Source organism: Cinclus cinclus, chromosome 1 (assembly GCF_963662255.1).
Source record: "Cinclus cinclus chromosome 1, bCinCin1.1, whole genome shotgun sequence".
Lineage (NCBI taxonomy): Eukaryota > Metazoa > Chordata > Aves > Passeriformes > Cinclidae > Cinclus > Cinclus cinclus.
This window is the reverse complement of record NC_085046.1, coordinates 111589095-111616241: the sequence shown is the minus strand read 5'-3', so window position 1 is coordinate 111616241 and position 27147 is coordinate 111589095. Positions and strand designations below refer to the sequence as shown.

Sequence of the window (27147 nt, the reverse complement as noted above, 5' to 3'; positions counted from 1 at the left end):
AATGAAACATATTCATTTATTGATGAAATCAGGAATAAATGCATTCAAATTGGTTACACTTCCATAATAAAATTATGCTAACACTACAACCTAGCATATGATTAATTAATTCTGTGAAGATTAGATAATCTAAAATTCCCATCATAAAGCAAACCAAATCAATCCAAATATATTTAGTTATACTTAAGAGTACATATTTTTGGTATACTATATAACACCAATAGGAACAGTACTATCAAGAATTTTCTTTATTAAACTTACTTGAAAATATCATGACATAAAGAGAACAAATTACATATTATGCTATGGATTGGTTTGTTTACTCTTTCTTGTTAAAATAGTCTCTTTCACTTGAATACAGATTTTTAGTAAAAGCTGATGGCTCATTATAATTCTGTTTTTTCATTGTCAATGGGCTGTGTTGACTTACAAAACACTTGTATTCATAATATGTTATGTGTGAAGTGACAGGCTGCAACATAAAACCTGAGCTTTGACATAAGCATATGGAGTTCACTATGCTTTAAATGCAGGTATTTAAATGCAAAATGTAGGCATTTAATATGTTTGTAAAATTTATTTTGGTATTTCAGGATTATTTATAACACAAATTTATAACAATATTTTTAATTTTGCCTCTTTGGTTGAAGACTGAATTTCTGACCAAGTTGCTCTACAAGGGCAAGGTTGGATACAAAGTCACCTCAATATTCTGTGAGGTCACTGCACAAACCTGCTGCATTATAAATCAACTTTGACCTGCAGTGAAAGCTAGGACATCTCATATACTCTCAACGACACTTTTCTGCTTGAAAATAAATGTACTGATGAAGCCACATCAATTTACCTCCTCAGGAAAAAAAAAAAAAAACAAAACAACAAAACAAACACCTTACAGGCTAATGTGTTTCTTAAGTGTTCTGTATTTAATGGCAGTTGCAAAAGTCTCAGTCATGAATGCAGGTGTTCTAAAAACAGAATTCTTGACAGAGATCTTCAGGATAGAGTTCCGAAAGTTCATGCAATTAACTCCATTCTGCACAATGAGCATTTTTGTTTAAATTCTTTGCAGGGGGTTTTCATATAATGGAATTCCTTCATCTACAGACATTTGCAATGGCATACTTGGGGTATGGTGCTGGTTTGGGTAAATGTTAACGCTCATTCAAGCATGTCTCTTGAACAGCCCTTAGATTCAGTGATGCAACTGCACATCACATGAACAGCTGAAGGAGAAACACTCAACCAGCAGCTGACCAGGTTCAGATTCTGCTATTGCCAGCAGAGGTGCTGGCACACGGCCACACTGCTGGGACAGCTGAATGCCACAGCAGTGCACTGAAACAGAGGAGGTAATTTGGGAGCACTGAGAACTGCCATTAAAAGATATCAGGCTTCTCTTTTCAGCCCCGTCAATGCTCTGCCAAAATTTGTGTTTCTGGTATATGCTTTCTAGACAAGGGCAGTGTCTGAGTTACCATTGTCAAACCTCTTAGACTCTTATAGCTTTAGATTCAAAACATCTGGGGCTTGTGTCAAGATCCGATGCACAGCCATGGTAGTTACAGCTGTCCTTCAGATGTGACCACCTTATTTAGGGACAATTCTTATAAAAAAAGTTCATGATGGCGTCTATGAAAAGGTTGAATTTTGATGCCACTTAGAGTATTTAACAGCTGCATTGTTACACCATTCCACTAAATTTAAGATGGGAAAAAAAATGTGTAGCCCTTGGAGGTATACTAATATGAAGTACATGTGTTCCTCTTTCTGTTTGAAAGTGATAAAAGAGTTCCCCTACCCCAAATATTTTCAGATTATTTGGAACTAGTATCAAATTAGATCAGCTATACTTCAAAACAATATTACTCTCACACATGTAAATCCAAATCTTTCTAATGCAAAGCAAAAAAAAACCAGAGGTGTGATTTACTCCTATATTTAATTAATGTTTTGTCCCTGCCTTGCATTTTGAATTGCTCCCCTTTGGATAAGCTCTCCTGTGGCTTCTCCTCTGGCTTTTGAAATATTAATCATAACACATAGAAAGGGATGCAATAGAGTGCTTCTGCTAAACAAGGAAGATTGTGGCTCTATCTCATAAGTCCTTCTACCAAGTCTAAGTGAAGGGGGGGAAAAAAGGTAGTTTTGATTTCAATACAATAGCTAGAAATCCCAAAAACTACTACTGAAAATGTATGCCTTTTTTCCTTCATGTTCACTGGTGTGTGTCATAGTGCAAACTTAAATTATATTATAAAATTTCAATTAAACAAAGTTATTAATTTTAAATTTACAAGTCCTTTATATTTCATCATTAAATTATACTCTAAAACTAGATCCAGAGTGATGTAATGGTCTTAAAAATCAAAGAAATTATGCATTATGTAGTGTATTCTTTATAGTTTATTCAGTTTATTCCTGTCTTTTACTATCTATATATATATATATATATAATAAGTTATTCAGAATTCAAAGGGTAAAATAATTTTTCAAGCATAATGTAAAATGTCTGTTAGTTGAGTTTAAATGGAACGTAAGTTCTACCTATGAAGTGAAATCAAGGTTAACCATGGAAACAATGTATTATGTGGTGAGTTGCCTGAAACAATTTCAAAATCCTGTGAACAAAGACTATTAGATTTATGGTATTTAATTATTAACAAAAAAAAAGGAGGAAATAGATGACAATTTTTTTTTTGTACTTGCACTTAATTTACAATTAAAATCAAATTCTTATGCCATTAATTGTACTTGAAGAAGAGAGACTTATCCATGAAAAAGTGTTTTTCTATTTGTGGCTTGTTTGTTTTGTATTGTTTTTAATGAGTCAGGTCGCTATGGTTATAAGCTTGCTGTTGTTACTCTTAGATGAAGAGAACAAAATGGAAAACGTAGCATGGCTCCATGTATGAACACAAAGTATGGATTTACAACAGTACTTAAAGTGCTTTCTTATTTGAGGAGGTACTTACACAAATGTCTTTTCATGCTTATCTCCTTTGTCAGCATGTCCTATATGCTTGCTCTCATTTATAATATAATGATAGGGCATTATGTTCATACTCAGAGTTCAGTATATTGTCATAAAAACATCCGAAAAGAGGAAAATGACAATTCTATTTGTGTATTATTACAGCAATTTGAAAATTTTATTAAATACTCAAGTGCTTCATTTTGCCATTTATTCCTTTGCTTCCAATGTTGTTTAAAGCACTATGTAAGTACAAATAGATAATACTAAAAGCATATCCATCCTATTCTGGGGTTTGGACTAGGATTATTTACTGATGTCTTGCAGAACTGAGATGAAGTTATGTTCCCACGTGACCATTTATCTGCTGATGTTGCAAGATGTCTTGCCTCCAGGATTGGTTTCCACATACATGGTTCACCAAAGGTCTAAATCTTACGAATATTTATACATTTTTATGTCTTGCTGTTAAGTGGCAGTGAAGTCATGGGGGATGTCAAGTAGTATACTTTAATTTGCCAGTACCAGAAGTTGTGGGAGCAGCAGAAGCTGTGGCTTGGCTGCCTACATACAAAGGGTCCAAACAAGCCACTTTGGCTGCAAAGAATGAGTGAATACAGTGAAGGACTGCAAACAGGTTAGAAAACTCCAGCTCCTGGAAGCAAAAAAAAAAAAAAAAAAAAAAAAAAAAAAATTAAACATGAAACAGAACACCCCATTAACATATAACCAGGAATGAACCACTATTCCAATAGCAGTAATTTTAAAAGTTTGATGTAATTCTGCTAACGTGCCATACAATTCTCCTTTATAGGGACTTGCACTTTGAAAATGGAACATTCTCTAAATAATTGCTTGGAGGCTAAGATGGACAAATTTCTGAATTAAGTGCCTTTATAGTAATAGAAGATCCTACTAGCTAAAGGGGAAAGAAAATGACACTACATAATTTTTATTTTGCCTCAGGTTAATGCAAATCTGGCACTTTGGCAGGATAATTTAGATAGAAACATTATGGCTGCACTGTAACAGTCTGCACACCTCTGTGTGTGTAAAACCTACTGTTTAACCAATGTATCCACAAAAATTAATAACGTTGAGTTCCACATATATTACATTTTTTCATCATGTCCCCTCACACTATCAACTATTAAGTCACACTATTAAACAGTTATTTTCTCACTTGATTCTTTAACATATATGTTAAAAAAGAAAGGACATATCAAAATTTGCCTCTATCACAAAGTGATAATTTGGATATGTTATTGGGTCAGAAAAAGAACATACTCCATGTTTTAAATTTATTAGGAAAATTCTACAATTTCCTTATTTTTCTGCTTTAACTCACATTTCTTTGCAGTCCACTCAGCATATGATTAGACTAGCTGGGACTTTTTTAGATGCCACTGGAGAGGAAATAAATAAAAACTACATTTTTTTTACATATAAAAATTTGCTCCTTTATGTCTAATTGACTTTATCTGATAATTTTTTTAGGTTATCTTCAGTATGTGTTTTTGAAGCTGGTATTTAATCAATAACTATCTGTTGTATTTGAAAGCAATTGCTGAAAGCACTTCAATGCGTGTAAGTCTAGGGAAAGTAGTACAGATTTTACATCTTTTTGTTTTGATTCACTGCCCATACAGATTTCTTCACTGCTACATGGAGCCAATAATTGCTATCTGTGGTACATTCTACATGTCTTTCTGTCTAGCATTTTTATTTCCAGGCTATATCGAGCCAGGATTTTGATCTTTTGTTTGGAAGAATATTGAAAATGTAAATTCAACAAAAATTGCTAAATCTCTCAAGTGACATCATGCAATTTTCTGCCTCTTGAGATTTCCTGGAAGACATTGCTTCATGTATTACATGGAGACATTCACAAATCCCTCATGGGTGAGAGAAAACAGTGTGAAAGCAGACAGGTGGATGTGCAGTGTGCAGTGATGTACTGAATAGGTGAAGCATTGTTCAGGTCTTCTATGGCCTCAGCAGATGCCCTTCAGACATGCCCAGAAATAAATTGACAGCATCCCATGAGGTTCTTTAAACTCCCCTGATGACCAATTCTCAATAAAGAAGTGAAAATTTATGCCAAGTTTCACAAACCTGCCAGCTGTGTCAACATAAAAAAAAAAAAAAATCCATTTAGAAACATTCTCAGTTTTAACCCTGGATAGAAGAGCAATTTTATCACTATGTCAAACTGGATTTTTTCTTCCCTCAATTTCAAAATAAGAAAATTTATCATAAATGAGAAAACAATGGTCATTTCCTCATTCAATGATGAGGAAACAAGGAATTATGGAAGCTATTTCAGAATAACAACTATGAGTCATTGGAATTAAGTTACTTTTCAGTTAACTTCATTTTATTAATATATTTATTTACCTTTTTAGTACTATAAAAACACACCTGAAGCTTAAGGGAATAGATATTCAGTGGAATCGTGAAATATTTTTAATATCAATCTAATCTATTATCTGTAGAAAGACTACTGTTCTCCTTATTTCTCAACAAGACAACCATGTTAAAACAAATGTTACAGTTTGAGAATGGCTCAAGTCAACTGGGTAACGCTACAAGCTGAACATTGTCGCTATAATTACAGCTACTGGACACTGAATTTTCACAGTGTATGAATGTAATTACTACCAAGAGTTATCACAGGTGTCTCTGCAATATTAACACATCAGGAATATCCACTGCTCAATTGACCATCAAGGGAAATGGGTGAGGCAAAAGAACAGCCTCTGAGGGTCCCACTTGATAACCATTATCAATAGTAACAACACAACATGGAAATTACTTTGACTGCAAAGAAGAACATTAAGAAGCCAGCAAATGCTCAGTTATTATTTGCAATGAAACACTATTCCAATTTCAATGAAGACATGCACTTTTAACTGGAAATTAAAGCAGTGTGAAGCACAGCAGGCTGGCTGTGTGTGGCAAGTCCATGCAGGTCTGATTAATGGCTGCAACTCATTCCCAAAAGCCTGACTGATGTGAACAGGATCTATCAGGAACAATACTTTTCAGGCAGATTAGCCTAATCACAAGAAACCTTAACATACAGGACTCCATGAAGAGCTGCTGACAGACAAACCTGCCCTCACTTCTTCTGGGAACTTCCATTTTTAGGGCTCTCTAGGTTGGCTCCACTGCAAGCAGGCAGAGGAGAACCCACAGGCTCTTGTGCACTCCCAGCCACCCTGGCTGTTTCTGTGCACAGAATTTTTGACCTCAGCCATACTTTTGTCTAAAAACACTTTCCTCTCTTTCCTCTAGGCAGGGTAGTATGTATTGCACACACAGTCCAGATGATATTTCAAGTGAACAAACGGACAAACCCTAAGAAACCTGAAAAAATATGCAGTTGAGCCATTGAAGATGATACCAGTAGGGTAAATCACATGCTCTGTATCCTCCAAAAAGCAAAGATATCCTAATTTAAGCCACACTTACTTATCCGTGCTCAAGTACACAATCTACTATTACAATTTCCAGACTGTTGCCTGTACACCTCACCTAAGACCCTACCCTTCCAGGAATATCAGTGTACTTTATGGTCTTCAAATTGTCTTTTGAAGCTATTACTTGATTAAACTGCTCTCACCCCACATTGCTGTCACTATACCAGACACTTCCAGATTATTAACCTGAACATCTGCAGTTCCTGCTGAGGACAACATAAGTGGGCAAAAAAACATGTGAGGAAGATGCAGTCATTGAGAAGGTCAGAAGTACATTGGAATTCTAGTAGCCTTTCACAAAGGAAGTCTGGATTGAAAAGACAGAAAAGGAAAGAGAAAAAAGAGTTTTCCCAAAAGAAAACAAACAAACCCCAGCAATCTCTTATTGTATTATATTATACATATATTATATAGTATGATATAACGACACAAATAATACATTTACAAAATCCAGCAACCGTGTTTTGAAGCACCCATGGTATGTTTTAAAAAATATCTTCTCTTTCATCCATATATAAGCTGCTGGTAAGAGAAGATATTTGTTCATCAAAAGTAGAGACCATATATGGTGTCTCTATATATGCATAGAATCTGAATTATAATATGTATTAGACAAATAATCCACTTGCAAGACATGGGGATACTAAAAACTGAACCACACAAAAAAACACAAGTCAGAAATCTGAACTTAAAACTGCTGTAACTGCAACTGAGCAATCACTCTATAAAAATCTTATGGATTTATACTTATAACCTATTTAAAGATTATACTCCAAATGTGAAGAGCACTGTGATGCTCATAGGAAAACCCTCAAGGCTAAGAACAAGGATTAATTTAAAATTGCATTTTGGAGAACAGACTTGAAATGTGCAGAAATGTCAGTCTGGAAAATGTTGCAAATACCCATCAAGTCACCTTGCAAACATAGAAAGTGGGTATTTTGCTCATAGCAATGTGATCAGTAGTCATTCAGAATATTTAGATTAGATTTCTATACGAGATAATTTCATGTAAAAATAATTTGCATTAATTAATACTAAAGTAGTATTAATTAATAATGAGATTAATGAGAAATCCTTGCTGTTAAACTTCTTCCTTTGCTGATATAGTAAGTGTGCCTTCTTTGGTTTTCCTTATTCAAAACGATGAAGAAAAATGACTGGACCTTCACTTTGATAAACTTATTTTTGTACCCCTTTCAGTTTTGTACCGCTCATCTTAGGAATTCAGCCAATCTATGAACAAAAGCTCACCTGATGCAGCACAGCAATGTGGCCTTGACTGAGATTTTCTTAGAGAAATGTTGTGCTGCGGGTTGGGGGATGTGAAAGCACAGACTGAAGTGTAGCTTTTGAGTCATCCATGCTTTACCAAGCACAGAGACCCTCAGTTCCCAGTTTGGTGAAAATTCAATAATGTGATAAGATACTGATTTTTATACACATCACTTACTCCTATGGAGTCACATGCTTACAGTATATCTCGAAACAGGAACTCTGGAAGACTTGAGGTACTCTTCTTTTTTTTGTCAGAAAAGTCTAATACTTAGGTAAAATTAAAGATCACAGCACTCTGAGTTTTTTACAGTCCTTAGACCTTGTATCACCTCTGGAAGCTGCTGTGATGCTGCTGAGACACTCATTAAACTACAGCTAAACAAACAGCTAAACAGATAAGTAACTAGATAGGAAGGTCTAAGTGCATCCCTTTGGGCCTTACAGATGCAGAGAAAGCTTTGCCTTTCTGTGCTTAGCTTTTTTTAACCCAAGCCAAACAACTCAGTAAGGACAAATACAGGGACACATTGGCTCCACATTCTGTCAAGATGACAGCTCTATTTTGTAGTTCTCACTCATAAAAAATTTTGTCTCACTGAGCAAACTTGTGCAATATCTCCTGCTGAGTGACAGCTGGGAAACAACTTACAGATTGGAATTTCTAAGAGGTATCAGTGATTAATGTTGCCCTTAAGTGGTTTTCTTGTCAGAAACCACATAGACCTTGCCATAGATATCTTTAAATTTAGGTGTTTGTATTAAGGCACCCTGCCATAGACCCACTGGAGTGACCTATGGCAATTGTTCAGATTTTATGACTGGAACTGCTTAAATCCATGAAGAAAAGCACTTGTTTTATTCTACATTATATATCATTATAGTAATATGATTTAACTTAGAGAGAAGCCAAACAAAAGCACAAATACAATATCTCTACAGAAAAACAAAGGGTAGTATTTGAAATTTAGAAATACTTAAAATTATTTCAAAGCTGAAAAGAACCATACTGGGAAATAAGTTAATCCGTAACTAAACTCATAGCACATGCTGTATATCTCAAAGCGTGCCGTTTTGGATTTTTTAAGTCAGGCATGAAGCACACTATAAATTTTTTTTTTACAGTATTATAAAAAAAATAGCTATTCAGTGTCAGTGAAGGACTTTCACATAGAAATATAAACTCTAGTGGAAAGTGTTTGTCTCAAAAACAAAACAAAACAAAACAAAACAAAATAAAACAAAACAAAAAAACCTAACTGATGAATGTATGTGGCACTGGACTTTATCCCAAAATGTATTTTTCCTAGATTTTTCTAACATTAACACTGATATCTCTGCGTATTCCTCCAGAATACAAAGGAGATGCTGGGCAATTATGAAGACAGTAGGGATAAATTTTAAAATGTTGAAGCATCTATTTTTTTCCCAACCAACGTATACCTACAAGTTGGAAAGCATTTCTAGAATAACAAATTTATCTAAGTTTGGATCTAAATTCAATAGCTGAGCATTTTGACACTACTGATTCTGCAGATCATGAATAATTGCTCTAAAGAAAAAGAATATTATCACACAGGGTCAACATGCCATTATCACACACATCTGGGAAAGCATGAGATACACAAAATGTTCTGCATTATAAATGAAGGAAGACAGGGAGAATTAGGATTTTGAAAACTCATATTTTTCTGTGAAGCTACTATATAGATTCATTGAATCTTTTAGGTTGGAAAGGATGTTTATTGAGTCCAGTGGTTAATTCAGCACTACCAAGTCCACTTCTTAATGATCTCCCCAAGTGCCACATCTACACCAACCCTCTGGGGAGGGTTATTCTGCCACTCCCCTGAGCTGCCTGTTCCAATGATTCACAGCCTGCCTGATGAAGGTATTGTTCCTAATATCCAACCTATATCTCCCCTGATGCAACTTGAGGCCATTTCATCTTCTCTGACTGCTTGATACTTATAAGAACAGGTTGACTCCACCTGGCTACAATGTCCTCTCAGGCAGTTGTTGAGAGCAGCAAGATTCCTCCAGAGCCTCCTGTACTCCAGGCTAGACAACCCCAGCTCCATCAGTTGCTCCTTATCAGACTTGTGTTTCAGACTCTTCACCAGTTCTATTGCCCTTTTCTGGACTCACTTCACCACTTTAATGTCTTTCTTTTAGTGAGTGGCCCAAAACTGAACACAGTATTTGTGGTGTCTGGAAAGTTACCTGCTATGCTCTGCTTCCACATTGCTGCTTGGCAACGAATAGGCAAAGAGCCCTAATACATTGGTGCAATGGCTCCTCAAATTTTTGGGTTTTTTTCTCTGCTGAGTTCTCCTTTCACTACATTCTGATTATTCCCTGTGTATTGTAACTCGGGAAAAAAGAACAGAATCATAATGTTACAGCAGTGGGTCTCCAGGCCAGCTGCAACACAGGGCTGCATTTAACAGGTGATGATAGCTGTGGCATGAATATTCATCACAACCTTTAACAGATGTTTTACAAAATTTCCATCCTCTGATTTCAAATGAAGCCTGCATATAGTATTCATGAAATCTGGAATTACAATTATTTCTGAAAATCTGATTAACATTTCCTAATGACTAAACAGTTCTGCAAATAGCTACACCTCTAATTCAGGAATGTAAAGCAAAAATATAGAGGCCAGACTGTTCCACTTCTCCTTATGATGAATAGTGCTTTAAATCTAAGTTTAATTGAAAGGCTTAAAGGATACAGAAGAGGGTTATCTGCAAAATTGTAAGCCAACCAGTGTTGAAAAAGCTTCACATTCTTCTAACAGACACATTTATGTACATTTCTTAGACTAAGTAAAATACTTAATATGCAAATTGCAATGGATAGAAGCACTCATAAATGCCACAGCACCTTCCAAAGAGAACACAACCTGACATCTTTGCATATAGTAGATATGCCTTGATCACAATGAAAATTAATTAGAATTTAAACATTTTTATTTCCAAATTAAGTAATGTGAAAGTTTACATTCATAGTAAAGAGCAGCAACCAGGGAGCATGACAGCATCTTAATAAGCATGCTAACAGGTTTGTATAATACTCTGGCTTCATAAGGTGTAAGGTAGTATTTCTACCTGAACAAAAGTTTGGCAGAATTTTCTAGGCCACAATTTGAGTGGCAATAAGAATAGGTACAATAAAGGCACCAGGATGCCTCTAAGGCTTGTCTATGTCCAACATAGTTATGTATCTCTAAGTGAGTTATATGACAGATATAATTCAAAACATGAAAAAGACCACTTTTTTTTCCAAAATCTGTATTTTATTCTCTGGTTTTATTTTTTAAATGTAATTCAGTATTAAAAATATATTCTAGTTTTGCCAGTTCAAAAACCAAAACCACCAAAATCCCCAAACATCCCAGCTGTGTGCCATTTTTGGATTCCTATTAATCTTTGTTGGTGCTATAATCATGTGTTAATATGACAGCAATAGCAGAACAGGTATTAGAAAAATAATGATGACTTTCATCCTTCATCTATAAGATGAAGAGCAGGATAAAAGTCTACAATTACTTCCTTAAGAGAAAATAACCCTCATGACATTAGGTTATACTATACTGTCTTAGAGCTGAAAAGAAGTTCTGTACTACTAAAAATATTTCTGAAGGAAATCAGAAATAAGAAAATGTTTATCTTTGAGATGCAGCAGAACACAAAGGTATTAAAACCATGGTCCTCACATTTTATTACCACTGATTTAATGGGAACTCTTACATACCTTTATTTTATTGAGTAAAGCACTCAAAATCAAGTAAATAGCTGCTGGGTAGAAAATATTTAACACCGAGTATATAGAGACATGGAGGAAGATACTTAATGTGGCTATTGGCATTTAAACACATAACTATCCCCAAAACAATGCATTTTTTTCTTTACATTTTTTCTTATACTCTACATATTTAGCATTTATTGACTATTTAACTATTTCCTTTTTGCTCATGAAACCACTTTGTTATCATGTTCATTCATCAATTTTATCTTTGACAAGGGCAGAAAAAACATTAGAGTAAATGCCTTTAAAGGAAAGCTTAGACATTGACAAGGAAACCAGCTTTAGGTTTACACTAAAAATTGGATTCTAGTCAGAAAAGAACTTTGACCCAGACACTAAGGCAGTTCCAATCATCACAGATCTGGGGAGATCACTTCTCACACACATTGGGACAGTAAATGCCTTTATTCTCAAAAGACATAAACTGAAGTAAGCTTAAATGTTTTGTGGCTACTGTTTTCATGAATTAACTCTTGAGTCAAAAGCCCAAATTGAAATAGAACTTTTCTGATTTTACATTAGACACAGAGACAAAGCTTCAGTCTTGTTAGGTAATATGTATTTAATCCACACCTTTTTTCCTCTGAGAAAGAAAAACAAATTTTCAACCCGTGCTGGGCTTTGCTCCCAGATTGACTTAAGAATATATTTTCCATCATTTTTCATGATATAATTATAGGGTGAAAAACAGGCTACTCAAGCTCTCAGATAACTTTATCACTGTGACAAAGAAGAGAGTTGCAAAACATCCCTAAAACCATATATCCCATACGTACTGTATTTTATTATTTTTAAATCTAATTACAACTTGCAAAAGACTTTTAACTAGATAAAAGCAATTTGTTAGTTTTTCTTCAGTTTCATTGGTTTTCTTTGCATTCCTTCTGCATTAACCTAATATTTCCAAGTAACTTAGTTTATTATACTTCCCCACTCCCCTAGCTGCTTTGGAAAATGTATATTGACTTTATACAAACAATGTATTATTTTTACCTTTGCTTCAATTTGTTTAGTATCTTGGTTTTGGAACAAAAATTTGATTTTGCTCTTCCCATCATCTGAAGAACCTTTGAGCTGGGAAAACTTGTACCTCCAAAGCACAGCCTAAAGGGAAAAAAATAAAACAAACCAAAATATAAAATAATCATATATAAGCAAGTCAATGTAGTTATCACTGAAAATTGTATTAGAAATAGCTGATCTCCTTCCAAGGAAAGCTTTAACACCTCTATGGTACATAATTAAATAAATGTAGTATTCTGTGGTCATATGTTCCTTTAATCACATGGATATATCATACTTTGGCAATACTTGAATAACACCTGTCACACTGCATTTATGAAATTTGCCCTGAAATTCCTTTATCTACATTTAATTCTGATTGAGCAAAAAAAGAGAAGGATTTTTTCCACTGATGATCTGTGGATTCCCTACCCCATCTCATGCGTTGACATTACATACAAGCACCCCTCTTTTCATGCTAAAAAATCTAGTATTGACATAAAGTTCATATCATAGTAAAAGCAAATATCTATTTTTTAAACAATAAAATAACATGAGAAAGCTCTTTACTGACAACATATTTTGAACTTACTTATGAAAGCTCTGAGGAGGAATTTGAACAAATCATTAATTCTAACATTTCATTGACCTTTCAAGCAATTATATTATGAACTGCATTGTGTCTTGTTGAAAAAGACAACATGCTTTACGAAATAAATATACAATTAATAAAATTTACAGCTGTCTAGAAAAACATCTGTTTAAAATTCCATCTAGTGTGGATTTATGTAGAAAAAAAAAATTAAACTACTCAGCTCAAAAATGGAAAAGTGCCAGTTTTATTTTCTTTTCAAGCTCATTTAAAGCTATCCCCCACCCTACAGACACTTTGGTTTGTTACAATTTTTCGTTGTGATTCCAATAGTATTTCACATAATTAGGAGTTCATCATCACATTCTATTACTTTGAAGAACACTAATTTCACAGGCATGGGACAACAAAGAAACTTAAGGCAACCCTCTTTTTTAAGGGTTTTTAAATTATTTCCTCACAATGGTGTAGGATGACACTTTCATCCATGCCCTTGGTCTTGATGTATGAATGATTTACTGTCTCCTGGGAATTAAACAAAATATGGGGGAGGTCAGGGTTTTTTTACCTGCCCTAAATCTATGCAGGCCCCTTTGCTTCAGGATGTGTTGGTTTCTTTATGTCAAAAAACTGGTAAAAATCTCTACCCTGCACCAAGCTGAATAAAGTTTGTTGTATTTGTTTTAGCAACCTGACAAGAAATGGTACCACAAGGACAGCATCTTACCTGTGCACTACACACAAAGCATGTGCTAGAATTTTTCTTCAAAATTGTGTCTCTGTAGTTGCCCCTTCCAGATCAAAAAAAAAAAAAAAAAGAACTCTAGTCTCAGCACCACTTTCATTCTCTGTTTGTACGTGACAGGTGAGCTCCTATCTGCCATAAACAGAGTTAAGGTCATTCTGTTTTACATAAACTAGAGGAATTTGGCAGTTTATGTGCAAAAATATCCTATTTGTTTCTAATGTTGTCCTCCTGAGCCCACCAATCTGTGCTACAGAAAATAGAATAGCTTCCCTCATTTCTATGTGTGTGAAATTCCTTTGACACTGTTTGATCAAAGATGTTTATTTATCTTGTACATATAGTGAGGTAAAAACAATCCAGTATATAACATCATTCAGGTGGCTATAGTCCTACCTGCTTTGTAAACTTTTTTTTTTTTTTTTAACAGAGCTACAAATCTTGTCAGAAGATCAAGACCATTGCCTTTCTGCAGGGACAGCAAATCTACTTAAGTATGTCATTTCCTGGATGAGAAATGTAAAGGGCACTGATTGTCTTTTCATCTCAGGAGAAAACAATCAAAGCAATGAGCTATCATCTTTCTCTTCTCTGATGATATATGGAGAGGTCAGGAGAGAGATGCAGCATTAACAAGGACCCTTAGATGTGCAGGCAAAATCCCACGGTACCTGGCCTTATTCCCAGTCAGATTAAGTTTGAATGAAGATGAAGGATGTATAGAACTGAGGTACTTTGACATTTTCATGCAGTTTTGCCATGCACTTCATTCCCATTCAGAGGAAAGAGAATGACAGTCACACCAAACAACAGGCACATCCCAGAAACACACTTCAATTTATGCATTACATTCGTTTTAGAGACCCCCTACTTAGCAAGGGCTCTTACTTAAGAACACTGTAAAATCAGGTCTGTACTGTGGACAGAACTAATCCCAACAAAACTGCACTTCAACAACAAGATACTACAACAAGCTCCTAGAAGTGACAGTCTCTGCAGAGACAATTAAATACTCTTCATCGTAAGTGTAAGAAGAAATGCTATTGACAGTGCATGGAATTATTCCCACATGAAAGAATTATCTGCTCCTTTTGAGTGATCATCAACACACTTTTCTTCAAAGTTGTCTACATGAGGGAGAGGTCATTTGCATAAAAAACAGGGAAATGTGAGCTTGAAGTTACTAAATTGGGAATACAATGTATTTCAAGCTAGTCACCCTGGCTACTCCTTTTTATAAAGAATCCCTGAATAACAGGTCTTACATCCTGGTTTAAAATGGGGAGAACGGGTTCATTATGGTAGAGTCTAGATGTGTGTCTACTTCAGTAAACTATACTACATTAAAATTTCAACATATAGCTTAAACCACTTAAACTAGATGTTCATATTCTAGATAGCAAATAATTGGGTGAATTAGTTAATCACATGCCTAGTAAGACACATTTAAATCCTTTCTCCTACCAGAGGCTGAAGTGCTGCCCTGTGTAGCCAGAACTTCACATTTTGCATGGGTAGCACATGTATAAGGGATGCAGAATGTTGTGACTACAGTAACATCACCCTTACAATAAAGTATCTTGAGGGTGACTAGATCAATTGCCTTGGTTGCGTATATTCTGAGTGTGATTCTTTTCTTCTTTTCATTTTCATTGCTGCAAAATGCGTAAGTAGTGAACAGGGACAAGACCTATCCATTTTCAATGACTACTTCATGGTGCCAAAGTAAGAAAGGAGAGACCAGACCTGCTCACCAGTTTCACAGAGATGTGTAACTACAGCTGTGACATTAACACGTGACAGTTTCATGTGTTGTCTTTCATGATCTTATGGGCTGACTTCAGTGTTATAGTGTTCACTGTAGTGACTCTTCCAAATTCCAATTTTAAAGGCTAATTCTCCTGCATTAGGCATTAGTAAGTATCCTTGGGAATGCTGATCTACACCACTGTCACAGTCATTATTTTTTCATGTTTTTGAATATCAGAGTTCCTCAGAGCCATCTGTTGAATGATTACCTCAGAAAGTTAACACAGGCTGTAATAATTTTGTACATATATATATATATATATATATATATATATATATGCATACATATTGACTTTTAGCCAATAAGTACCTTTGTAAAACATGCCAGCTATTTTGAAAATTGTCAAACAGCTATATCTGTGCCACATAAAATATTTCTAAATCAGGTTTCAGGAATTATGGAATATAAGCAGAAGTACTTACTGGTTTGAAGGTGCAGTGAGACTGAGCTCAACACTCATAGGGCTGCTTTTAGCTGACAAAAACAGCCCGTTCTCTTCAAGTACTTCCCTCAGTAACTGAACAACCAGCATCACTGAGAATATTTTGCAGGTCTGTATACAGCATTTATAGGAAGCAATACATTTTTGATTGCCCTAAAATAGATTTGATAGGTGGACCAGGTGCCAATTCCTTTTAAAGTACAAATTGCAACCAAATTAGAAAAACTATTCTCTTGTAGACAGTGGCATCAGCTACTTGTGAGGATCCTCACAGACTTTTCAATTAATGGCACACAATGTTATGATGCCTTGATGGAAGATGAAGATGAGAACTCAGTATGCATTATTTATTGCCTTGAAAATTGAACCCTTATTTAATGAGTGGAGATAGAATTTAGGAAGAACAGCAAGCAGTCCAATTCAGCAAGTGGCATACACTGAAAATGCCACCAGTGCCACAATTAGCATCCTCCCAGTGTGGTCACAGAAAATCTCACATAATTAATCCATGGTTTGAAAAATGCACTGTAAGAAGACAATCCCTTTGAACAAACACAGTGTGTATCATGCATAAAACTGAAAACAACCAGTAAGATATAAATCTTTTACCCAATTATTATTCATATATTGCTTAGGCTGCTTTTTGCATTTCATACCATTTAATAAAATTAACTTCAAAGAATACCAGAATGCAATGCAAACAAATAAACTGTGCAGACAAGCTGACAAATTAGATTTAAAACTCCTCTTGAGATGCTATTAAATTATTGTAATAACAAACCATCAAAAAGCAAAATCCTGTATTCATTGAAATTAACAGGATTTTTTTTTTCCTGTGATGTATCTGGGACCAAGATTCTTCACCAATACTTTTTAATGAGAAATATTTTATTTATAAGTAATCATCTAGGAGTCATTTGTACTAGTCTTTGCAAACACATTACTGCCTATTATCTTCCACTAATGTTATTCTACTATAATTTGAAAAAGGATGCTCTCTGCCTGCATATTTTTATTTTATAGTTGGTACATAAATTGTACATGCATAGATACGTGCAGCATATAAATGACACATGGAAGAAAATCTATTGACTTCTATACCTGTAATACAGTCACACAAATTAAGAAAATTATTTTATTTCTATTCTTAGCAATGGTGCTATATCTAGAACTCATTCTATAAGGCTCCTTGGAAAATACTTTCACATTCATATTATATGTCGGTTTGCTACACATTTCCAAATCTTGGACTAGCCCACATACAATTTTGGTGAGATGACATCAAAAAAAATCACTTTCCATCTAGGTAATGACATCAGAAATGTGGAAATACATCATAACTGTAACTATCTTTGTTCGGGCTATGACTAGGAATATTCATTGGAATTTTTGTTTTGGGTCAAGGAGTTTGTTCTGATCCTAAAAAGTGACCAGTTTAACAAAAACATAGGGAATGAATAAGTGACTGTATTTTTGCTTATCATACTCTAAGGAATACTCATAGAAATGTGAATATCTGACTAGTCCATGGCTCTGGGACAGATGTATCATTTAGGATACAGATGGCATTATGTGTTGGCACTAGGAAAGAAAATGTGTATTTTGTCAACATAAGAATCTCCAACTAGAACAGATTTAAAATGTATCCTGTGGATTCAGCAATGAACTACCTTAACTTTTATTATTTAACATAATAAATATGTCGAATTATCCACTGTGGACCAACTCTCTTCTTGCAGAAGGCCTATTGACACTTAATGATCTTGAACAATAGTGTTTGCAGCACATACTACAATGGCATCATTTCACCTGCCAGTGAAACCACATGAGGAGCAGCTGAGGTCACTTGGATAAGAGGAAGCTAAGAGAAGATCTCATCATAGTCTACAATTTCCTTGTGAGGGAAAGAAGAGAAGCAGATACTGATCTCTTCTCTGTGGTGACCAGTAACAGGACCTGAGGGAATGGCCTGAAGTTTTGTCAGGAGAGGCCTAAGTTTGACATTTAAAAAATTATTTTCACCCAGAGGGTGGTTGGGCACTGGAACAGGTTGCCCAGGGAAGTGGTCACAGCACCAGTCTGAGAGAGTTGAAGTTGCACAGTGCTTTCAGGTACAGAGCGTGATTCTTGGGGCTCTACCATACAGGTCCAGGAGTTGGACTTCAGTGATTCTTATGTGTCCCTTCCAACTCAAGATATCCTACGATTATATGAAATATGTCTTGTATTTCATGCAATTCCTTTACATGCATGATCTATGGAAATCATAAGCATAATGTCATTCCACTGACATGAATCATACAGGTTTTGTAATGTAATAGTTGTGCAAAAGAAGTCTGGCCTTCAGTAGGATGCTTGGAAAAAACTAAGTCTTTCAGTGTTTTATAATGATTAGACAGCTACATCCCTGACCACCTATAAATGGTGGAGTAAACAAAGAAACCATTTCTATTAAGGAAAGGATGTCAGAGGTCACTTTTCAAGTTCTAGTTCCATCAAATCCCTTTGTTGACTTTTCCATCACACCTTCAAAAATCTATAGCTGTACTTTTCCAACACTGCCTCCATTTTTCTTGATACTCTGACTGATTGGATTATTTTTCCTTTTAGATTTTTAAAGCAATTTTTAATGTGACATGTGAATTATGCTAAACTTCAATGGGCACGATTCAAGCTAATGTTGTTTGTCATCTGACTAAAATACATGATGCTCCTACAAGTCAAACTAAATCAAGAACAGAAGTCCTCTAGGCCCGAGTTTCTAAGAAAAAAGTCTTCAGGCACCTGGGAGACACCTTAATTTGTCTGTTTGTCTCATAGCTAATTGAGAAAGATTTCATTCTTTCCAAGTGACACTTTGTCCAGAGTTATAGCAGTGGTAGGGAACTGAGTAGGATTAAGATCTTGTTCGTGCTCAGTTCTACTGTGTTACTGATCTCTGGAGAGTGTCTTACTACAAAAGAATTATGGTCCAAGGCAATTTCCTTTGTCAGCTGCTGCAGCTTTATAACTGTAAAGGGAAAGACAGGGGAGGACACAGAGGATAAAGAACAAAAATGAGACAAAGGAAAAAAGCATGAAAGTCAGCCCTTATAAAATAACAGTTCTTGTCCATTACTGAAATTACACAGAATGTTAAAAGACTACTTTGCTTGGTACTGATGGACAATCTAGCCACAGAACCCAAAACGGTATGAAGCATGCTAGATGGCTTATATTAAAAGTTATATTAGCTATTTGTTCACCATTTCAACTTTGAAGCATGGAATAAGTATTTTTTTCACAAGAGATACATGATTAAATCACCATCTTCCAGTGAGCCTGGTTTCTTTCTGCCTTCCTTACTACTGAAATTTGAATATAAAGTTTTCACATGCTGCTTTGTTTCAGTATGCTGTGTATGTATTAGTTGCATGATGAGACAGACAAGGTATGTATCCCTACAAAATACGGGAAATTGCTCCTAAAGAAATTAAGAGAAAGACTGATCTGTGTGATTTAGTAGGTGTTTTTTATATGAAAACCAAATTAAAGATATTTTCAATGCTGTTTATTATTCATGGTATTCTCTTTTTTTGGTGAAGTGCTCAAGGTTTCTGCAAGAGAACACAGGACAGGTACACTGAGGTTCGTTGATAGGCACCTTGTGGGCCATTGTGGGGCCTTTTCTTACTTTGTTCTAGCACCGCCACATAATTCAGCAGCACCTTAATTTACTTTCAACCCTACAAGGGAAAATTTTTCTCTTCTGACAAATTTATTTTTTGACTGCTGTTTTAATGAGCAGTAAATATGATGGAGTACAGACACAGCAGTTTGCTCAGGTAGGTATATGGCAATGTATATTCACACAAACACATACATATATTATTACTAGAATTGATGATGCAAATACGTACATTATAGAAAACAATTTTAATGAATGTCAGTAAAACAGAAATATATATAATATACATGTTTGCATGTATGTCCACCCATACAGTTTGTATGGAAGCACATTAAGAATCAGTTATTGAATGGCACTTGAGTAAGTTGTTTTATACACTGGATCACTTTCAGAATAGTAGTTAGATTGACTTCTGTACAGATTTTGTCATTCAGTTAAATCTATCAGTCTTCATACTTAATTCTTAAGGTGACTGTTGTGGCTGCAAATCTAATTTATAAATATTCATCATAATATCTATGTATGTCCATACCTAATAGAAATTGCCCATAAAAATAGTTACATTTTTCATTAAAACATTGATGTCCATATACTAGCTAATGTTAGACAAATTTAGGACATGAATGCTGGGATGTAGTTGGGCAGGACTTTTTTCCCCCCGTTAAACATTGATACAGAATACTGCAAAAAATGACCTAGGATAAAATTTGGTATATAACTTCTAAGACCTGACACAGAACTTTTTGCATGTTGTTAGATATTTTTTAAATTTTAAAACAAAATAAATAAAACATTTAGCACATGAACATCTCTAGTGAAAAATTATGTCTGAAGTAGATGCTGTATACTAAAACATCTTGTAGTGCAAGGAGTAACTAAGCAGAATCTGGGAAATGTGATTAGGGCAGAAAAGAAAATAAAATATCTAAATGGTATTCACAAAGCTAAATTCACTTTTCATAGAATACCAGCAATGAAGGGAGAGGGAAGTTTAGTGAGGGGATTCTATTTGAAATCCTGTATTTCAAATAAAGCAAATAAAATTGGTTAAAGCTGGTGGACATTTTCTGGAAATCCCCCGTGGAAGAGATGCTTTGAGGAAACTCCATATTGATTAGAATTATATTTCTGTGTATGCCAACAGAGGAGGTAGGTGGCTTTTAGACTCCAGGTTAATAACTACCACAAATGAAGGACTACATCACAAAAATAATCATAATCAAATGTGTGCCAGTTGGCTTGGACTATGTGTCACAGTTTGCTTTCAAACCATACATTGCTAATAAAAGATGACATCTTGCACTGGAGCTTTGGCTCTGAAAAGTGCTACAGAACAAGGGCACAAATATACTTTTCACTATTTTTTAAGGTGCAAGGAGAAAAATTACTTCGTGTCCTAAATACTCTTTGGTAGTTTACAAGCTACTTACCTGAATTGAGAACTACTTTTCTGAAATGTTGGCGTAATCTGATTTAACCTGGTAGACTTAAAAGCTATTCATTCTCTTTTCAGGAAATTACAATGGCTTGTTATAAAGCATCATACCAAAATACTGTAAATGACAAACTACTGTTGACTCTATGAGTTATCAGTCAGAAAATGAATATGAGAAAGAAGAGAATATGCAGCAGAAAGAGATATGATTTATACCAGTGCTGTTATAATCACATCCCAGTACAGATTTTTTTCTGAATAACTCAGTTTAATACTTTGTGTACTCGTATTTATCATAGGTCTGTGCAGACACAGGGACAATGTCTTTATCTAGTTATGATGTTTGACTTGAAATACATTTAGCACAGATGACAGTTTTAACCAGTAATTTCAAATTACTTAGTTAAGTATTATTTAAGTATTAAATGACAGCAAACAAGGAAACAAGCCTACACAGGGTTGTAAGGGTTTTGTCTGGAAATCATAAACATAATGAGAGCCATTAGCCTGTATACACTTGTTCATGAACACTGGGGGTGAGTTTGGGGTTTAGAACATTTGGGAAATTTTGACTGCAATTTGCCAGGTGTTTTGGACAAAATATATTCACTTGCACGAAATGTGAGAGGAAGAAAGAATTTAAATGTTGTTGCATTGCTTAAATAACTGGAACATTTGAATAACTTAATAGTTGTTGAAATCATGAGTTGAAGAACTCAGCTTCCTTCATTTCAGTTTATTAGTAATTGTGCACTTTAAAGACAATTCACAGTCATTAGTAATTAGGAAGGAAAACCTAAAATACCATGAGCACAGTATTAAATGCAAGACTGAAATTGCCTGAAGATATACTAATGATACCACAGCAACAAAATATAAGACAGGACTTCTCAGAAACTATTTTGTTTACAAAACTACTTTCTTTTTGAAGATATTTGTGTTCTGGAAAACATGAAAATGTCATTAATAAGTAAGAATAAAAAAAATAATTTTATGATATTCAGGAGATTTCTGCTCTAGGTACTTGTCCAAGACCTTTTGTGAATTCATTAAAATATCATGCATCTGCAGGGTTATTCTCTGAGTTATTCTGAGAGATACAGAATGAACAGTTCAATCTGACACTGAACTCTGAAGTCTATGAACTATGGCTTTAAGTTAATTTTTAGCCAAAAATGAGTGGTTGAATTTGGTATGAGCAGCAGCAAAATAACAGAAGAGGACATGTACAAGAGGAGGAGCACCGAGATGATCAGAGGGTTGGAGCACCACTTTCAGGAAGGCAGGCTGAAAGAGTTGGGGCTGTTGAACCTGGAGAAGACAATAAGATCTCCAGGGAGATCAAATTGCTGCTTTTCAATACTTAAAGGAGGCTTATATAAAACTGGAGGAAGAGTTTCTACCAAGGCCAACAGGGACAGGACAAGGAACAACATTTTTAAAGTAGAAGAAGGTAGAGTTCAGATTGGACACAAGGAAGAAATCTGATATGATCAGCGTGGTGAGACAGTGGAGCTGTGGATACATCATCTTTGGAAGTGAAAAGATAATAGTTTGTACTGATTTTTCAAATACAAATTGTAAACAATCCAAGAACTTATTAGGAATTTTATGTAAGTATAAGTTTATGAATCATATTATAATTAATATTTTTATCTTTAATACTGAGTATGCTAATTCATAGGACATTTGTATACCCTTAATTCACTAAAGCACATGTAAATCTTACTAAGTTATGAATGATTTAATTAATATTTTATTAATGTTTTCTTTGTCCTGAAAAAATGGTTTCCATTTTTCATTGTTTTTCCACATTTTTTTTGAAACAGATTTTGTTTCCTATGAACTTCTTAATGGAAAGTAACATTTTTAGCTTAAATTACAATACTATATGAAATTAGCAATGTTGTTGAAGAACATTGCCAGCATAGACGCAATTTATACTTGTCATCATCATAATGAAAATATCTGATTATTTTTTTTGGCTAAGAGCATTACTATCTTCATCTTTCCACAAAATGATGGAGACCAGGCAATGCTTTTCCAATCTGAGCACCCATTAAAACGTGGTTGACACACTTAGCTTTCAGACAGTTCACCTTATGGCTTGTTTGACAATTTTAATTGTAGCAGTCACCTGGCAACAGATTATGCTGCTTTCCACTGTATTGTTTCTTTTCTAATGCAATTGCCATCTTTATCTCACACTGCCTAATGCCTAATTACCTAACAAAACAATGTCTTTTTTTTTAAAATTCATGGTGTAATGCTTTATTCCAACATACAATACAGTACATATAATACAAGAAGTAATGGGTTCAAACTGAAAGGGTACATTTAGGTTAGATATACAAAAGAAATTATTTATGTACTTATATATTTATATAAAATATTTTTGGAGGATGGGAGGAAATGGCTTTTTTTTTTTTACTGAGCTACTGCATTTTAATTCTGTTGTACTGATTTTTTATGAAATACCCTTCTAAGCAGTCACATTTCATTGATGAATTATACAAGACTACTTGCTTAACAAAATGAAGCAAGGTTATGTAAGTGTTTGAATCTAAAATTCGTCACTTTTTGCAAACAAACAGAATGGAGCAGGAAGAATAAAAGGTTTTGGATTAGTGGAGCAATGAGGTGGGAAGGCTTGACTTAAGATAGAGCATAGGAAAAATTTCTAGAGTCAAAAGGGCATTTTCCACAATTGCTGGTGTCAGTGTTGCAGCAAAGGAAAATAGGTATTGAAAAGAAGTGGAACTCAGAAGAAAGATTTCACTGCTCCTCTCAGAAGAAAGGTTGCACCATTAGCAGCAGTGTCAAGCAGTAGCAGGAAAGCCTGAGCACATTTTAGGATTTGCCAGCAATTAGTGCAAATGTCAACATATGACATACTCAGGGTCTCAGTGATTTTACTGAGACTTCAAAGTGCAATAATATAATACGGAAATTGATTCCATACTATTTGCCTGACAAAGCAAACCCTTTCATCAGTTTTACCGAGGTTTTTTAAGGCTGACAGGAAAAGCTGATGGGTGAGACATATAGACTATGGCTGATTTATCTTTTTAGAGACACCTGAACAATAAAATTAAAATATAAACTGGGAATTGTGGAATTGCTGTAATAGCACACACTCCTTTCCACAAAACAAGAGATGAGAATGGAAGATTATTTGCAAGCTCACAGATGAGACTGAAACCAAGAAAATTATCCTTTCTCAAAACAAAGGACACAACAGCAAAACAAATCATCAAGCTGAATCAGTGTGGGCTTTCACGTGAAATTAAAGAATAAAGATCTGATGCTTGTTTCACATTGGTATCATTATTCACTTCTCAATAACAAGCACATAACAGAATACTACTTCTCACACAAGTAGAAATCAGTCTCGAATTATGATTAAAGCATGCGAGATTTGACAAAAGATGATCAGTTTCTATTACAAAGAGAAGGACATTTTAAGGATGCACTACTTTTCTCAAAATATTAGAAGAAATGAGGAATAACAGTGTGATGAAAAAGTTTCTTCGAACTTTACCTTTGTGGCAGCATCAAAACAGACAAAGCCCATGCTAAAGTCGATGGTAAGTCCCATAAGATGACTCTCTAAAACACAGGCATACGTCTTGCACTGTAAAAGAAAAATCAGACATGCGAGTTACCATAGAAGACATTTCTTAAATTTTTTCTAGGACCACTGTTACTGACTCTTCATTCTAATGTCTATGTATCTCAAAATTATTGTCAGAAAGAAGCAATTTGAGTGTAAGTATGTAATTTTTTTTTTGGTCAGTGTATTTCAAATCAAAGGACTTTTTATCAGTGATGAAGTTGTCTAAGTCATATGAAAACAGGCTTTGCTTCCATTAGGGAAAAAATGAAAGAGGGTCTGAATTGCCTCAGTGGCTTACTAATAACATTTTTAAAAGGAAAATGATATTATTTTCAAACCTCCTTATTTGCTTTTCTTACCCAGTAACAACTTTTAAGATTAATATATTCCTTTTATCTTTCCAAGGGGAAAAAAAAAGCATATATAAAGTATCTCTTTGGTACACTGTTTTTTGTGGGTTTTTTTTTTGTCCTAAATCTCGGGGGAAAGCCAGTATTTCATACCATTTAACAGCTAATGGAATTATCTGAAATACCTTTTTTTTTTTCTTCAGATAGCAGATCAATATCTCTCAAATGTTTCTAAGAGAAATCTTGGAATTCTGAAAGAATTTATCTTTCTACAGTTTTTAAATACATGCTTTTATTTATTTCCATAACATCACACTTTAATACACACTGTTAGACATTTGCAAGTGTATTTTTTCAGCACCAAAACTACTGCTGTGCTGGAAGGCTGACTTCAAGTACCAAATGACAGACTTGTCTTTTTCATCACAAAATATGTAAAAAAAATTTTAAATTTTCAAATCAAACTCAAGTTCTTTAGATAAATGATTCTTATTTTATAGGACATTTTACCCTCCAGGTTAAATGAAATACAGCTATATTCTTCAAATATTGCTTTAGCTGCTAAAATTATGAAACAAGAACAAAGACTTCCATGACCTATAATGTGTTAGCAAAATCAAAATATAAACTGCAAATATGAGAACAATGTGGGTTATGAATTGTATTACAAAAGAACCTATGACTGCTTTTGGCATTTTGATTATCAATGATAAATCACATGTCTTTAGTTATATATTCTTTGGTGGGCTCTTTGGATTCTGGATGATCGTCTCAGAACACAAGAAGCTGGAAGGTGCTTTAATGGCTTCTAAACAGAAAATAATTTCATACTTAGTGTTTATATTAACAAATAAAAGTGTTAAGTGTTTTCCATTTTTTTTTCTTTGATCAGCTACACCGTAAGACTGTTATGAATGTGTAAAATTTGATTGCAAATCAGTGTTGAAAAAGAAGAGGACATTGCCTTTGGTACTATCTCATTAGTAGAAGAAGAAAGTGTAAAGCAATATATTTCACAGTTACTTACAGTTAATTAAGTCACATATGCAAAAATTTTCAAGTTTTGCAGGCAAAGCAAAAAATGTATGGTTTTGTGGAATTATCTTGCAAGCATCTTACAATATGCAAATTACATTTTTATTTGTAAACGTTTCAAGATCTGGAACAGATTTACAGCCTTTACTGGATATTAAATTTGGCAAGGAAAATGTGCATCAGATTTGAAATACATACTGTCATCTAAAGTTATCTAACCTCCCACCCCAGCACCAGAGGCCAAACTACAGTGTGCACTGCAGCACCACGCTAAGCTGGCTCAGCTCCCTCTGCTTAAGCCCAGCACTGTGCCTGGCTAATTACCCTCACTGGGAACTTAGGATTTATGAGAAACAGGACTTACCAGCCTTGGTTCAAGGCTGCATTGAGAAAGCAACCTACTTCCAAGACTGCAGGGTATTTCTAAAAGGCATATTGTGGAGAAATATCATTTAGTTCAGCTCAGTGTAGTTATTTGCAGGAAGAAACCGCAGATCACTAGTAGCAGATGATTATTTTGTTATTCTTTACTTACATAAAGGACCATTCTATGCCCTCAGACTATGATGTTCAAAGCAATTTGGAGCAGAAAAAAACCATGAAAATAACAAAAAGTTCTCTGGCCATCAAGGATTTCGTTTCCTTGGGGAAGAATGTCCCTTGATTTTTGCAGCTGCTGTATCCACTTGCACATGATTCTGGTGACAGGCCAGAGTAGGGATGCAAACTTTCAGACACTACTTAACTCTTAAGACTTTTTTTATCTTTATTTTCTTTAAGTTGCCTTTTAATTCAGATATTTGGAGAAAACAGAAAGGCAAAAATTGTCATCAAGATAAATGATAATCTAAAGTTTCTTATGCATTTATAATTTTAAAGCTTTAAAAGTAACTATGAATAATATATACT

General features: G+C 34.6%; 1 protein-coding gene across 1 annotated transcript in view; it reads right to left on the bottom strand.

Annotated features, from left to right (window-relative positions):
• Positions 1-3274: 3274 nt before the first annotated feature.
• Positions 3275-27147, bottom strand: part of SNTG1 (syntrophin gamma 1) — a 168264-nt gene continuing 144391 nt past the window's right edge. Inside the window, exons 16-18 of the mRNA XM_062513798.1 lie at positions 24779-24871; positions 12538-12648; positions 3275-3629 (exon numbers count right to left, since the gene is read on the bottom strand). Coding sequence (XP_062369782.1) covers positions 3471-3629; positions 12538-12648; positions 24779-24871 — 363 coding nt within the window. The 3' untranslated portion in view covers positions 3275-3470. The remainder of the gene's footprint in view (positions 3630-12537; positions 12649-24778; positions 24872-27147) is intronic.